The sequence below is a fragment of the Copadichromis virginalis genome, linkage group LG23, assembly GCF_057382275.1.
Source record: "Copadichromis virginalis isolate Kocher_CV1m ecotype Utaka linkage group LG23, C_Virginalis_male_GT1.1, whole genome shotgun sequence".
Lineage (NCBI taxonomy): Eukaryota > Metazoa > Chordata > Actinopteri > Cichliformes > Cichlidae > Copadichromis > Copadichromis virginalis.
In genome coordinates, this window is record NC_140639.1 from 7,130,147 (window position 1) to 7,145,620 (window position 15,474).

Below are 15,474 nucleotides of genomic sequence, written 5' to 3' on the forward strand. Positions count from 1 at the left end.
AGACCCAGGGATGAACCACGCATGCGTGCCACCGCTCCAGCCGCGCCGCGAGCGGGCCTCTGAAGATGCGGAAGCGTGACGTCACCCCTGTTTCCCGGAAGGAGTTGGGGCTCTCCCCCTCGGGAAGAGCGTGAGCTCCCCCCTCTGGGAACAAAGACAAATGGCAGTGATTTCCTTTTGTTTTTATTTTGAAACTGGGGGAACATTCTGCCCTTGGCAAACTGCCTGGCTGCAGAAATGCGCGTTTTATTTCTTTTGTTACCCCCAAACCACAGTGAAGTGTCTGGTGACTCTGGGCAGTGCTTGGTAACACAGACAGAGTGCTTAGGAGTGCTTGGTGACGCTGCGCCATTTGTCCACAAGTCTGTCCTTCCTGAACTGGAGGAGGAGACTGAGAGGGTGCTCCTGGTGAACTGGAAACTTCCGGAGACCCTGAACCTTGGAGTGATTTGGTTACCCCTTCTAACACCTTCCTTCTCTTTGGGGGAGAAGAGAGGGGTGACACAGAATGTTGCAGATGTGCTAGGCTGACCGCTGCTTTTTCCCCTCTCCGGGGTGTGACGGCTTGTTCTTTGCAGCAGCTGCTGCAAAGGAATGCTTGCCCCAAAGTCTTTGGTTCTCTACCTTGGCCTGGTGGGCACCCTGCTGGTCTCCTGCTCCTCTCTGCATTCTGACCCCACTCTGTCTCCCTCTCACAGCTGTTGCTGCAAAGCCAGCTCTTGGCACCTGCTGGGGCTGAGAGTTAGGTTTTCTGGGTAAGCAGAGGTTGAATGCTTCTCCCTCCTGCTTTCTGCGAGTGCTTGTTTCTCTCATTCTCTCCAGGGCTGGGCCAAAGAGACCCTTGGTTGGGTCATAAGCTGCATCCATGACCTCAGCCTTCTGAGCATCACCTAGGCCTGACAGGTTTAGCCACAAGGCTCTCTCACCCGAGACTGCAAGGCCCATAACACGGCCACACCCTTGGACTGCGAATGAGATCATTAACCACGCAGATTTCATCCCAGAGGGCTGGGTTCGGGGAACCCGAGTCAAGCTGACGGCCCATGTCTTCCAGAATTTCTGCCTGATATGCTGATAGCAGTGTGACTGCATTAAGCAAGCATACTGACTGGCAGCATATTTGTACATCCTTTGATAAATAGATGCCCTGAGGCGATCTATCTTATTGGGCAATGAAATGCTAGAAGAAGCTGAGATTGCCCTGCGGTTAGGGTGAAGGTGATACGCCACTGAAGGCTCCACTGCTGGGGGTTCGGTCAGCCCCAGTTCACCCATCCCCTGGATCTCAAGCTTAGAGCAGCCCTTGGTCGGAAGCTTGTTTTTAAAAGGGCTTGACCAATAGCGACTCATTTCTTTCATGCAGGCCGGGACTGCTGGCAGAAGCTGCTTCGGTGGTGGCAAGGCTGGTGGGAGCCTTTTGCCGTCATACATGTCGCGTTCTGCCCCTTCGGAATCCTGGGCGGCTGGCCATGGGATGCCTAGCTTGGCAGCAGCCCATTTGCAGACCTCGTACAAATTGCTGTCCACCGGGGGTGCAACTTCAAATGCAACTTTTTTCCGTTAGTAACTTAATGCTAACCGAACCCTAGGTCGACCAACAAGCTAATGCTAGTGAGACGCTAATGTGGTTCGTGGCCTGCTAACAAGTTAATGCTAGCCGGACACTGAACGAACAGCTCGCCGTAACGCATTAGCCCGAGTCACACAACGTCGGCTACCTCGCTACCTGAAACCAGGAACCGTTGGGACAGCTCGCCTGACGCGGTTGCTGTTCCACAGTGCAACTCTAAGTACACTTCTTTTGAAGGACTTACTCAGCACGATCCAAACTGGAACCGGAAAAACTGCGTTCGGCAACGTACTCCTACACGGGACGCCTGAGAACTGTTAAGCAGCTAATCAAGTTAGCCTGGATGCGATGAGGGAGCTCAAAGTAGTTTCTCATGGGAAGAAAGCGAGAATGAGTTAGGAGGAGGGGATGAGGGGGCGGAGCCCTGAGCACGGCTCGACAGGTCTGTCATAGACAGACGTGGTGTCATTGGAGCTTCCGTAGTTGGTCACGCCGAGGCGATTCCCATAGTGAAATACCGAGCGAAGTTAGAAAAAGAACAACACATTTTGTTTGTTTGTTTTGGTACTGAAAAAATCATATACATTTATTGAATTGTCTGTTTATAAAATGGGTAAGAACAGGTTAAGAGATTTTACAGAACATGCCTGTAATTTTCTTTCTACATTCATTCAGTATACTGTCATCACAAAGAAAGACATCAGTACACCTCCTTGGTGGTAACATGATGTTTCTTCTGTTAGTTTTTTTCATTATGCAGAGCCATCCAGTGGGTTGAGGTAGTAAGCCTTTTCTGGCTTGCAGGCTTCCTATGTTTACATTCATGATATATTCAATTTTCATTTTTATTTATATAGTGCCAAGTCACAACAACTGTTGCCTGTATTTTGTAAGGTAAAGACCCACCAATAATACAAAGAAAACAGAGGTTCGACAGTAGGGGAAAAAACCCTCCTTTTTAACAGGAAGAAACCTCCGGCAGGACCAGGATCAGAAAGAGATAACAAGATGTGATTTTTTTTTATTTATTTTTTTTACTTTAATTCAAGCAGTTAACAAAGTACTGCATTAACTGCTCAGGTCCCCATTTTCAGAGGCTTAAAAGTAATTGGACCGTTGACTGAAAAAACGTTTCATGGCCATGTGAGATTTACTACAAATGTGACTGATAAAAGGTCTGGAGTTGATTCTAGTAGTTGTTGTTGAATTGGCATTTGGTATCTTTCTTTCTGGGATTGTCTGCAGCCCAACGAAATTTCTGCTATCATGAAGATATCAAAAAATGTTAACTGATTGTTGATTTGGCCATTCCTATGTTCTTAAAAAGAATGAATGTACTAGCCAGCTAGCAACTACCGAAAGGCTCGAAAACCACAGAAGACAATTGAAGCGGATAAGGACATGATTTCCTTGGTTAAGAAAAATCTCCTTTGATACTCAATAAAAAGAAGGACAGATCAGATTAAACTTGGCCAGAAAACATCTGAAAAGATCTATCTGCTTGTTTGTGGATCTCTCTGCCTTCAGGTAAATCTTCAAATAATTGAAAGTATCGTCAAACATAGCAATGTTACAGAAAGAGCACGCATGTTTGCATGTATGGATCCAGACAACAAATCTTTCTTCATGAGGATGGTGATAGAAGCAGTAAGATGACATTTGAAGTATACAGGTTTATACTCTCTGCTCAGATCCAGATAAATGCTACAAAACTAAACAGAGCAACCCAACAGTTTATGAAAAAGAAACGGGATCATGTGCAATGGTCAGATTAGTCACTTGATACCACCCCAATAGTGCATGCTTTTCAGTTGATGAAGACAAATCCAGAGAGACCAACAACCAGCAGCATCTGAAGGAAGCTGCAGTAAAAACTTCACTGAGCATCTCAAGGCATGAGAAACAGCATTTGTTGATGTCCATGGGTTTTAGACTTAAGATAGACACTGACTGCAATGGATTTTTTTCTCCAAATAATAAAAACAATCTTTATATAAAAATAATGTTTGTCTATCCAGTTAATTTTAAAAATTCTAAAGCAATACTTTTGTTATAACTGCTGAATTCAAGGTGAGACTGCACTTCAGCGCATCTTTTTCCAGTAAAAACAGAAAGTGTTTGGTCTCATCGTTGTATTTGGAACTTTAGGGTCATGATCTGTATGAGATCTTAGCAGCGAAACCCTGTTTCACTTGTTCATGGTTTATTTTAGTGCCTGAAGGTGCTAGCGCTGCAGTTTCAGGGATGTTTTGATGGTTTGGCCCTAAGCAAAACTGCTTTGTCAAATGTCACTGAGGTCTTTGTATCTGAAAGCACAGGATAAGGTTGTTTGATTAATCTGTGTGTGTGCGTGCTCACACTTCATAAGAACTAACCCAATTAACCTAAGCATTTTGTCCCCCACCCACCCTCCTTCCACCATTGTGCTAGTTTTTACCTCTTTGTTTGCATCTCTTGTGTCACTGATGCCAAGCTGATTTGTTTTTATCAGTTTAATTTTTTTCCCTGTGTCCCCAGGCAATAATACATGTTTCTATGGGAAGTGTTACTACTGTCGGGAGAGTGAGCCAGCATGTGCAGAGGGGGAAATCATGGAGGGGTCATTAACCCTTTGGCTGCCAGATGTCTGGCCACTGCAGAAACACAGACACCCTTGGGGACGCACATACAGAGAGGGGAAACTGGCAAGGTGGGTGTCAAGCGTGAGTCCCAAAAAGCAGCGGTTTTTACAGTTAGGGGAAATCCTCTGACTTGAATTCATTCTTGTGTTTTGATGTTGTTGTTGCTGCCAACATATTAAATAGTAAAATGTTCAGTTGCTGCTTGTTTGTGAGTCTATCTGCCTTAAATTATGTCTTCAGTTACTAAAAAGCATGATGTGTTGCATGAAATCAGGTGACAGATTTGGCCATTGAGGAATATCAAATTTCTTTGATTCTGCTTTTCCAGTATGTTTGCGTCATTATTTGTTTGTCCTGGGACGTGTTATTTAACTAGTTTTGGAACAATTAGCTGACTCTGGGCAGAGTATAGCTTTGCACACTTCCAAATGCATCCTGCTATTGCTCTCAGCAGTCACATCATCAATTAACACTAGGGGTCACGCATGCCCATACCATCACATGCCTCCACCATGTTCGACAGATGATGTGATAGTTTTGTATCATGAGCTGTTCTTTTCCTTCTCCATACTTTTATCTTCCAATTTTTCGAACAGGAATCCGTTACAAGTTAAACTTGGTTTCATCTATCCAAAGATTGTTTTTAAAATGTTATATATATATATATATATATGTATATATATATAATTTTTTTTTTTTTTTTTTTTTCAGAGCTGTGCTGGCAAAATGTAGAGTTGTTTACACTTTCTCGTAAACCCTCGGTGTTTCCATTCATGAAAGCATCTCTTGAGTGAAGATTTTAACAATGATACGCCTGCCTCCTCGAGAGTGTTCTTGACTGGGGGGTTTTCTTAACAAAAGGAAAAAATTCTGCAGTTGTACATTTTAGTTGTTTTCTGTGTTTTCTAAGGCTTTTTGGTGTTGGTGAGCAGTGCTTTCATTAATCACTTGTTTATGATCATTGTTTGTAAACTTGCACATTTTTGCTCTAGAATAGACAGAAATTTATTTTACCTTTTCAACCTAATGATGGCCTCCTTCACATTTTGCTTATCTCTTTTTGGCCCTTCACCCAGCAAAATGATACCAAAAACAAGCTCAACTCCAGAGCTTTGGTGTACTTAATCTGGTGTGAAAAAATGAGTGAACAAGCTTCAACTGGCAATGAAAGCACTTGGTATTTTTGAACCTCTGTATGGAGAACTGTAGGGGAAAATTAGACTAGTTGATAAGTAAGTATTCTTATTGCTCATAAATGTTTATTAACTCTAAATACAGCACACAGGATTTTTACAGTCAGAGAAGATTACATCAGCAAGCTAATTATGATGCTAAACACAACTGATCAGTGTCATCCTGCCGTTAGATCACCATACAGCTGGATCAGAAGAGTAGCTATGTGATCTGTTCTTCACACTTAGCAGCCTTATACTCATGTGCAAAAGTCTTGAGCTTTTGTGCGTGCGCACAAACACACACACACACAATTTGTACAGTTCTAATGACCTTGAAAGTCAGTTTCTTTAAGCAGTCTTCATGAATAGTTCTCCAGGCTTCTTGAAGGACATTGAAAGCTATTCTTTGGACGTTTGATGCTATTTGCTCTGTTCTCTTTCAAGATGATTATTTTTGCATAGCTTTTGCCAGACAGACACATTCCAGAGAGTATTGCGTGGTGGATTAAAATATGATTGTATATGTCTGCTCGGAAAGACATGACAGGCTGCTAGCAACAAAGTGCCTAAAAATAGCAAAGAACCAGTTTGATATTCTAAGTTGTCTTCTGTGCAGCGTGGACACAACAGTCGTTCAGCTTGTAGTTTGTAGCCTTTTCAAATTCAAGTAAAAAGAAATGAGGGTTCACTCAAGAATTTTACACTGCACTGTGTCTGTGTTTTATTACTAAATTCAAGTTAGACCCATTATTCCTCCTGTTTCAGTTTATCTCAGTTTATTCTATTACTGTAATATTGACAATGCGATGTCAAATGGGAAGAATGGTCCTCAAACTTCTTCTGGCATGCCATCCATTGGATCCCAACCACATTTTATCATTATCCCCCAAAAATAAAAAATGCTAGTTGAGTTCTAGTGATGTAAAGTTCAGAATGATTACATTTGAAAACTGTTTAGTTGCACTTTCAAAAGAAAAATCATATTCATTTGACTTAGTTTGTCAGTTTGTTGTCAGTTGTCAGTTTTTCCACCCAGTGGTCACTCATGTCCCACCTGCAGCAGCTTTATTCCACACCAGTGGGGTTTTCCAGATTGAAGTGGGGAACCGTTTTCAGTTTTTCAGTTTAACTTGCAGTTGTATGAAATTTGCAACAAATTCTGATGGAAACATTAACCTGAAAATTAAATCAGTGCTACAGACTTGCTAGAAATCTCTCCACTTCAACTACTGTATCTTACCATGAAACAAAATAGATTGCACTGTCCTTTTTTGTCAATTATTAACAATAAAAGAGGATCCAACTTGGATGTGGAACTTTTGGCATGTGGAACTTTTAGTGAAATAAAGTTCCACATGCCAGTAACAACACATGACTCGTATATTGAAGGAAATTATAAAGTTTGGTTTCACTCTCCTTTTTTCCCACCATGGTCATCTGTGCCCCCATGAGTCGTTTTTGCTCCACTCATGGGGGCATCCCCACATTTTGAGAGTCATTGACCAAAGGGAACCAAAACAAGGGAGTTGGCTTTCATTATGATAGGTCACTTGTAACCATTGTCCTTAATGTAAATATGTAAGAAAAGTTGTGTATGTTTCTGTTCCGTGTCCTGTGTACTTTGTTTGTATATGTGTCTTTTTGGCTGCTGTTACAACCAAATTTCCCCTTGTGGGACAATTAAAGGATTATTCTATTCTATTCTATTCTATTCTCACTGGTCTCAAAATATTGTGTGAAGGCCACTGAAAATAAGGGATTGTGTTGCCATCAATACCAGAAGTTTGATTGCATTTCAGCAAATTAACTCTACACTTTGACACGTGCATTTTCTTAAGTGTAAGTGTTGTTAAATGTTTCACTTTACCAGAGAACGTCTGGCGCTGCGATGCTGTATTAGTGAGCAAATTAACAGCAGTAAGAGAAGCAACCTGGTCTTATTTTTAGGATCTTTTTACTTTTTAATAATTCTGGCTTTCTAAAACCCTGAAATGACCTGAAGTGGTTTTTCTTTTCTTTTCCTGTGTGAGGGGCGTGGTTATGCACGCTCCCTGTTTGACAATATGGTGATGTGCGAAAATCTTACTTCAGACGATTTGAACGTGTGTTTATTTTTCAGGTGGGAGTATGACGAGAGCTACTGTGAGGCAGTGAAGAAGATGCCCCCATATGATGCAGGGCCAAGGCTGCTAGATGTTATTGACACGGCGATTTTTGATTACCTTATTGGAAATGCTGATCGTCATCACTACGAAAGTTTCCAGGACGATGGAGGTGCCAGCATGCTTATCCTTCTTGACAACGCCAAGAGGTGAGCTGTGGGTTTCGTGGTTTTTTTTGTTTTTGATAGTTAGGTGGGGGGAGGGGGGGTGCTCTTCATGAAAACGGGAATCCAAAATGGGACTTTCCCTCCTCAGATGAATGTTTACTTTTTCTTACTGGCTTTAATTACTTAACCATTTCCAAACTTAAGTGGGAATACTGTCCATCCAGTAAAGAAAAACTGCAAGTTTAACCAGAAATCTTGTGTAAAATTGCAGCTAATTCTGTCAGAAACAATAACTTTTGAAATAAATCAGTGTCACGGACTTACTGGAAAATTCTGCACTCTGTTCATAACAATAGTCTGAATATTTGTTGGTTTAAAATGGAGCACTGTAACAAAAAATAATTTCCCCCAGGGATCAATAAAGTATTCTGATTCTGATTCTGATTTTTCAGACTAATAATTATATTTTCATTTTCAGGTTGTTGTTTTTTTTTTGTTGTTTTTTTTTTTACATTTTCCGGTGCTCGTCTTTTATTTTATTTCTTTTTTTATTACAAGAATTCACTTATCACTATTGAAGCTACTTTATAACTGACTCATGAAGAACACCCACTTCCATGAAGTGAGGACTTTGAGATGTTAACCCGTCTTTGAAGTTATTTTTGTTTTTGCTGATCAAAACCCAGCAGTGGAAAATTTCTAAGCAGCATTTTTCAGTATTGGCAGGATGAGGTTAAGTGTGGTAAGAAACAAACCTTTTACTGGGAATAATGTATACCAATAGAAGTGCTGAGTAATTTCTTGTCTTTCCTTTTTTTAATGAAGAGTATAATCTATATTTTCTATGCAGTGAAAATACCCTGCAGCTGGTACTCTTTGCAGGCCAATAATGGCCCAATTCTTGGATTTTTATTAGAACTCTTTCAGATTAAGCTGGAAGCAATGGATTCTTGCTCTCTGTCATATAGCTGACTAGCATTGGTAAGGCTAAGTGTGGAATTCATTTTAGTTCTTACCAACATGATCAAAACAAACTACACCTTCTTTCAACAACACATGGCATATTACCGCGTGCCATTTATTTTTTCATTTATTCATTCATTCATTTATTTATTTATCTATTTATTTATTTAATTATTTCACAAAAGCTAAGCTAAAGTCCAGAAACCATGTTTAAAAAACTCTGTGCATGCCATCATTCATTAGCTGGTAGAACCACTTCTAGCGGCAAGTAGTTTTCTGTATGACTTTATCAGCCTCTCACCTCATCATGCAGGAATTTGAGCCCACTCGCTTACCACATTGACTGAGTTTATTGAGGTTTAAATGCATTCATTTAAGCCCAACTGGCCTTTCAGTTAGAGGTCTGGATTTTTTGGTTACTGCAACACTCTGATTCTTTGAATTTTCGGCCATTGTGTTGTAGAGTTGCTGCTGTTCTGCTCGTTGTGTTGCATGACCCAGTTTAGGCCAAGCGTTAGCTGTTGGACGGATGGCTTCACCTTTGACTCTACAATACTTTGAGTCAAGCATGAACTCCTTTGTATACCAGTTACTGCTAGTTCCCCATTTCCTGTCATTACCCCTCCAACACTGTGCTGTCAGTTGCTATGAGGTGTTTGTTCTCATATGCTATGCTTGATTTTCAACAAACGTGGTTTTGTGCATTATGGGTAAATATCTCATTAAGTTACATTTACATGTAACACACTAATTGAGGCCTGTAGATTATGAGATGTAACACTTGTGTTGTTTGCAGTTTGCTGCGACGCCCACCCCTGTTTCTGAAACACATATTTTGTTTAGTATTTTGTCCTAGTTCCCTGTGATCTTTTTTTTCTTTCCAATGATCGGCCGCAACCAGTTGCAGCAGATGGTAGCTTCTCCCTGAGCCTGGTTCTGCTGGAGGTTTCTTCCTGTTAAAGTGGAGTTTTTCCTTTTTGAGGTTTTTCTCTTATACTGTAGCATCTTTACCTCACAGTGTAAAATCCCTCACGACAAATGCTGTGGCAAACTGGAGATATATAAATAAACTTGAAATGAAAAATTACATTTCCCACTTATGAATCTTTCTCAATGCAGAATGATGGGTTTCAAATTGTTTGCAGATGGCCTTAAACCTTTGCCAGATTGTCAGGAAGCAACAATTTCTCCTAAAATCATTCTTGATGTCTTTCCTCCTTGGCATCACACACCTAAATGCTCCATACCTGCTTGCCCTCATAATTTCTCTTAATTCAATAAGACACACACTTCTTCTGCATTCTGCCCTAGTTTTTGTTGCATAAATGATGACACAGTGTAATATGTCAAGTGTTGTTGTTCATCTGAGTTTATTTAATTTTAGAACTTTTTAAAGACCAGATGATTTTGTTTATTATGTCCTGGTACATAAAACCTTGGAACTGAAAAAACTGTGTATATTTATTTTCACATTACTGCGTTACTGTATGTATTACAATCAAATTTAATTAGAAAAGGGCTTAAGAGCCTGACACTCTCAGTCTTAAAAGTCGTGTGAATAGGAATAAATGCATTTAGCTACATTGCCAGGAGAGTTTTCACAATGGGATACAGTTAGATCTTGTAATACATGATTTAACTGTATGTAAAGATATAAAATATACAGCTCCTGTTTGTTGAAGGTCATGCTAGTTTTGGACATGGCTGGACTCAGATCCAGACTCTAGTTTGGAAAGCTTTACGGGTTTTAGATTGTCCGAGAATCTAATAACTCCTCAGGAGCTCTTCAGAAACAGGGAAACTGCTATTCTAGCAAATTCAGTCGAGGTGTGTGCGTGTGTGTGTGTGTGTGTGTGTGTTTCAAGTGCTTTATGCTGGGTTTTTTTTTTTAAATCTTTCGTAATTTTTCTTTTATGTCCTCGTGCAGCTTCGGGAACCCAGCTCTGGACGAGCGAAGCATTCTTGCACCACTCTACCAGTGCTGCATGTAAGTCGGAGAATTCCCAAATACAATTTCCTGTTTACCAGGTTATGTTTTTTTTCTACTGTAGTGTCTCTCCCTTTCTCGGTAGGGTTCGTGTGTCCACATGGAATAGATTAAACCTGCTGCGAAGTGGAGCTCTGAGCTCAGCCATGCGACAGGCTCTGGCATTTGATCCCATTCACCCAGTCCTAGCTGAACCACACCTTGCAGCCCTGGATAGGCGTCTATCTGGAGTTATAGAAACCATAAAGCAGTGCATGGAGGCACAGGGCCCTGATAACACCCTAATAGAGGACCGAATGAACCTACCACATCCTTAAAAGGAAGGAAAGGAGAAAGGGAGGGGAAAAAAGCCAAGACTTTCCAGCCTGGACCTGGAGGGAGACGAGTGACCAAACAGATCAGCTCTGGTGTTTAAAGAAGGGACAGCAAAATGACAGGGTGGAATAAATGTTTCTCCCCCCGTTTCCCTTCTTTGTAATGCTGAACACTTGCACTCGAGTGATTCTCTAAAAGGTGCAAAATCATGGGATTCAAAGAGTTGAAACTGCGTCACCGTTAACCATTTAAACTTTCTCTCAGGACTGTTGTGCACTACAGGATGTGATCTGCTGTAAGGACCGCTTCTTCTATTACTACTGGTTTAGATGACACTCATGCCTTGTGCCAAATCCTCTCTCCTGGTCACGCTTCTCCTTGACAGTCGGCTAAGGAGAAAGGATGGAGATGAACATATTCGAGAAAGGAGGAGGGAATGTTAAATTGAGCCTGTTGTGAGTTGTTGTTGGTTCAAGCAGCTTGGAGTTTACAGTCCAGGAAACTGAAAATGTTTTTCTGTAGAAATGACAGGAAATGTAAAAAAAATATTTTTTTGAGCTGATTTGTTTTTCTCCCTTTCCTCGAATTGAAAAATAACTCGAAGAAATAGAGAACTGACTCAATTCTGTGTACATAACTAAAGTAACTAGTGATGTAGAATTATGAGACAAAAGAATATAAATTTGTGGATTATAAATTAAATGATGTTAAAGCTGTGTGTTTGTGTCCGGGGGTACGCGTGTGTGTAGATGAATAACTGCCACATTGTGTCACAAATAAGAAAGCTACTGACTTGCCCGACTCGAAGGATCATGATGCAGAGGTCAGGTGTGTGTGTGTGTGTGTGTGTGTTCGTTCATCTTTAACAATAAACTATTGTCTATTTAATTCCGATTTCTCTCAGGCAAACTTTCTTCTCTGTGTTCAGTACTTGAAAGTTCAAATCCTGTGGTCAGATGTGTGGAAGGGACTTTCACTTTAGTCTTACTAGTTTGGATATTTTTTTTTAGTCAGATTTGACCTGAAATATGTCACAGGTCATATCTGGAACACACCAACATTCAGTTTATTATAACTAGTTTTGTTTTTCGTGTTGCCTCGTCTCACTTTCTGTAAACGATTGTTTTGAATTGTTCAAATTTGAATCACCTCTCATGTCCTAAATGTAGTTCAAATTTAATGCAGCAGTTCCATATTAGTCAAAAAAAAAAAACAGTTTGTGTCACGCTGTCTGATTTTTGTGCCATAGCTTTGATTAAAGGCTGGTTTCACTTATGGTGACCTTAGATTTTAATAGATATTGGGTTTTATAGAGCAAGTGCAGTTTGCACACATCGAGGGGAGAGAGGGGGGTATTTTAATGATTAAAGTGTGTGTGGGGGGGTATTTTCAGTTGTGGTTAGCACATCTGTGAGAAGTGAGTACTATCCATCCCCCTTTATTCTGTGATCCTCCGATGCCGTCAAGACTTCAAGAGCAGGTGATATGTCTGACTTGTGTTTTTGCTTTCAACTTTTCACCTTATATACACGCAAGAAAGCATTTAATCTCTGTTTGCTTTTTCTTTCAGAAGAAATGTTCCAGGGTGGGGGATGTAAAAGGATGTGTGTAGGCTTCTGATGATCGCACTGCTCTTCATGAGCTTTTCTTATTCTTCTGAGAGCTGAACTCGAAATACCCAGCTTGTCCAAAAAAGAAAAAAAGCCCTCATCCCTCTGAATCTGATTCGTGCCGCCGCAGTTCTTTTGGTTATGGATTTCCCCATGTGCACATATGCTTCTGTTACAGATCATCTTTCACCACTGTTACTTATAGTTATCACTTGACATTTACCTCATCTTTGTTAGTCCTGGCAGTGGTGGTACAATGTCTACAAGTGCGTCGTCTTAAACCCTTGATTGGTCTGGTTTTGTTGTGCTTTCTGTACCCACAAGGGCGGACGCTTCATTGTGAAACCATGTGGCAGGTCCCCCCCTTTCCCACAGGCAGGTGTTCACCGTCAGCTGCCTTCTCATCTTGCTGTCACATCCAGCATCTTCCGTGTTTGTGTGTGCAACAAGTCAGATGATATAGGACACCTGTTTCGTTTATGCTAAGCAGGTGTTTTACTTGGGACATATACCAAAACATTGAAACTTCATGAAAACCACAATGTTTATCATGTTGGGGCATGCCAGGTCATGTCATGTCAGAGATGCAGAGCGTGCTCTAACACAGGAGCAGCTCAAGTTTCCCGAGGCAGCCTAAATTTTCACTTCTCTCATCTGCTTAGTTATTCTCCTGCTTGTTGCGTCACCTGTGCCTACAGTGAAGGTAATGTGAACAAATGTACAATAAATAGTCCTATTACTCATGACAGCTGACACTAGATGTCCCCCTAGGATAATCTAGTAATTTTATAGATTCTCAGTGCAAACTTGGCACTGAATGTCACAAACATTTCAGAAGTCCCAACACCTATTACAGGAATATCAAAACCCAAATGTGTAGGAGATGAAGATAAAGCTGCAAAGTGTGAGAGCTGAGTCACTGTAAGTACCACAAGCACACTGTACATTACTCTTTGAATGAGGCAGCGAGGTTAGCGACATAGGATATTTTGCAAGGAAACCACAACAGTTTGAAGTCAAACTAAACGAATGACTTTGTGGGGAAACAACAGTAACAGCAACATGATGAGGTGGTGGGCTATCAAGTAGGCTCCAAACCTTTGGGGTCTCCAGGCACACTGCGCACTGGCTAGTTTGCGGTAAATCGACATACATTGAAGTAAATGCGCTGCATTTTGACTCATCTTCAAGCTTCACATAAAAGTCGATGTGTACTTTTAGTGCAAAGAAGAATTCATTGATTTTTCTTTTTACATTTTAAGTAGTTTGTGTTCTCGTCAGAATATTTTGCCATTTGAAGTTTAGAGTTTGTTGAGCTGATCAATGCCGCTCTTGTAAATGTGTGACAATCACTGGCTGTCAGATTAACTTAGTGCTAAGGCTGAAAACACAGAAACAGGTTGAGTGGTTGTCCCAAGATGATAAATCCACTGGCTGTGCTTAGTGACTTTCTGGATTAAAATGACCCCAGAGCAGCCTGAGAATGGGAATAATAGCATTTCTGTCATTGATTTAGATCAATTCAACATAACAAAAAAAAATCCTTCTCAGTGAAAGGGTATATGCTATTTTAAGACTTCAACACCACAATAATAGTTTCAGTTTGTAGGGGTGCATTCTTTTAAAATAACTGCTGCACACTGCTTTAACCCAGCAACTGGAGCGGTCACAAGCCAGTTACCCCTAATGCCAGTCCCAATCCCAGATAAATGGGAAGGGTTGCATCAAGAAAAAGGCCATCTGGTGTAAAATCCTGGCAATAATCAAACATGTGGATCACAATGAATGAGATTTCCAAAAGAAGATTTATGGATGTAGTGAAGCAGGACACGTAGAGTGTTGGAGTGACAGAAGAGGATGCTGCGGACAGGTTGAGGTGGAGGCAGATGATCTCTTCTTGCGACCCCTGACAGGGTCAGCTGAACGAGGAAGAGGATGTGGCTGCTTTCACTGTAGGAGTGGAATTAAACAATGTGCTTTCAAACTTCCTGCCATTTTAAATAGAAAAAGTGCAGAGCCTAGTGTTTATAGACTTAAAAAGTTAAAGAAGAGTGACAAAGGGCAAACCAATATAGACTGTTGTCCCGCTTTGACACATTTATTGTGTTTCAGAAACTGTTCATGCATCTGTGCGAAACTGATTCAACATCATTCATCCAAATATATGGCGAGAAAGTTACCGCTCTAACAACTGCTAGTGATCAGTTTAGTAAATGCCATGGCATATGATTCACATCCTTTTCATGAAAGCTGTGCTCTACAAATAAGGCCATTGTTATTGTCACTGAAACCAACACCAATCAAGAAGGAAACGCTAATGACAGTATTAAGGTAAAGATTTTGTATTAATTAAGAATAACTTTACTTCTTGGTAGACTATTGAACTCTAAACCATCTCAGCAAAATGTCCCCCACAGCACTAAAGAGCTACAAGATACCCTCACTGTAGAGGCCAAGGCACGCACACACGCCAACCGCCGCCGCCACCAAGCTGTTTCCCATTTCTCTCAATCTTTATGCCAAGTTCAGCAGCTTCTTCATCAGTCTTCTCATTCGGGGAGGGTGATGGGAGATAGTTTGTTATTTTCTTATTAGCAGGTTGGCGGTTCGATCCCTGACTGCTCCAATCTGCATCCCAAAGTATCCATGGGCCATATACTGAACCCCAAGTTGCTCTGTGATGCATTCATATTTTTGAATGTTAGATAAAAAGCGCTTAGATGTTGCAAAAGGTGCGTGTGTGAATTTTATTAAATGCTGTAATAAAGCACTTTGAATGCTCGAGGAGAATAGAAAAGCGCTATATAATAACCAGTCCGTTTATTATTCAATTCTTTAATGTGGATCTCAAAAGTCAGTAATAAGGATGCTGAGGATCTCCGTCCACACCACTTTTCTGAATACCCCAAACTGTTGCCGCTTCTAATTTAACCTAATTGAGACAGTTCGTCTGCTTTCGGTGTT

The 15,474-nt window shown here is 40.9% G+C and overlaps 1 protein-coding gene across 4 annotated transcripts in view; it reads left to right on the plus strand.

Annotated features, from left to right (window-relative positions):
* Nucleotides 1–12,175, plus strand: part of fam20b (FAM20B glycosaminoglycan xylosylkinase) — a 44,029-nt gene extending 31,854 nt beyond the window's left edge. For all 4 annotated transcript variants that reach the window (XM_085450002.1, XM_085450005.1, XM_085450003.1 and 1 more), the window contains 4 exons: nt 4,088–4,259; nt 7,486–7,677; nt 10,526–10,585; nt 10,671–12,175. In XM_085450002.1, coding sequence (XP_085306128.1) covers nt 4,088–4,259; nt 7,486–7,677; nt 10,526–10,585; nt 10,671–10,902 — 656 coding nt within the window. In that variant the 3' untranslated portion in view covers nt 10,903–12,175. The remainder of the gene's footprint in view (nt 1–4,087; nt 4,260–7,485; nt 7,678–10,525; nt 10,586–10,670) is intronic.
* Nucleotides 12,176–15,474: the final 3,299 nt, after the last annotated feature.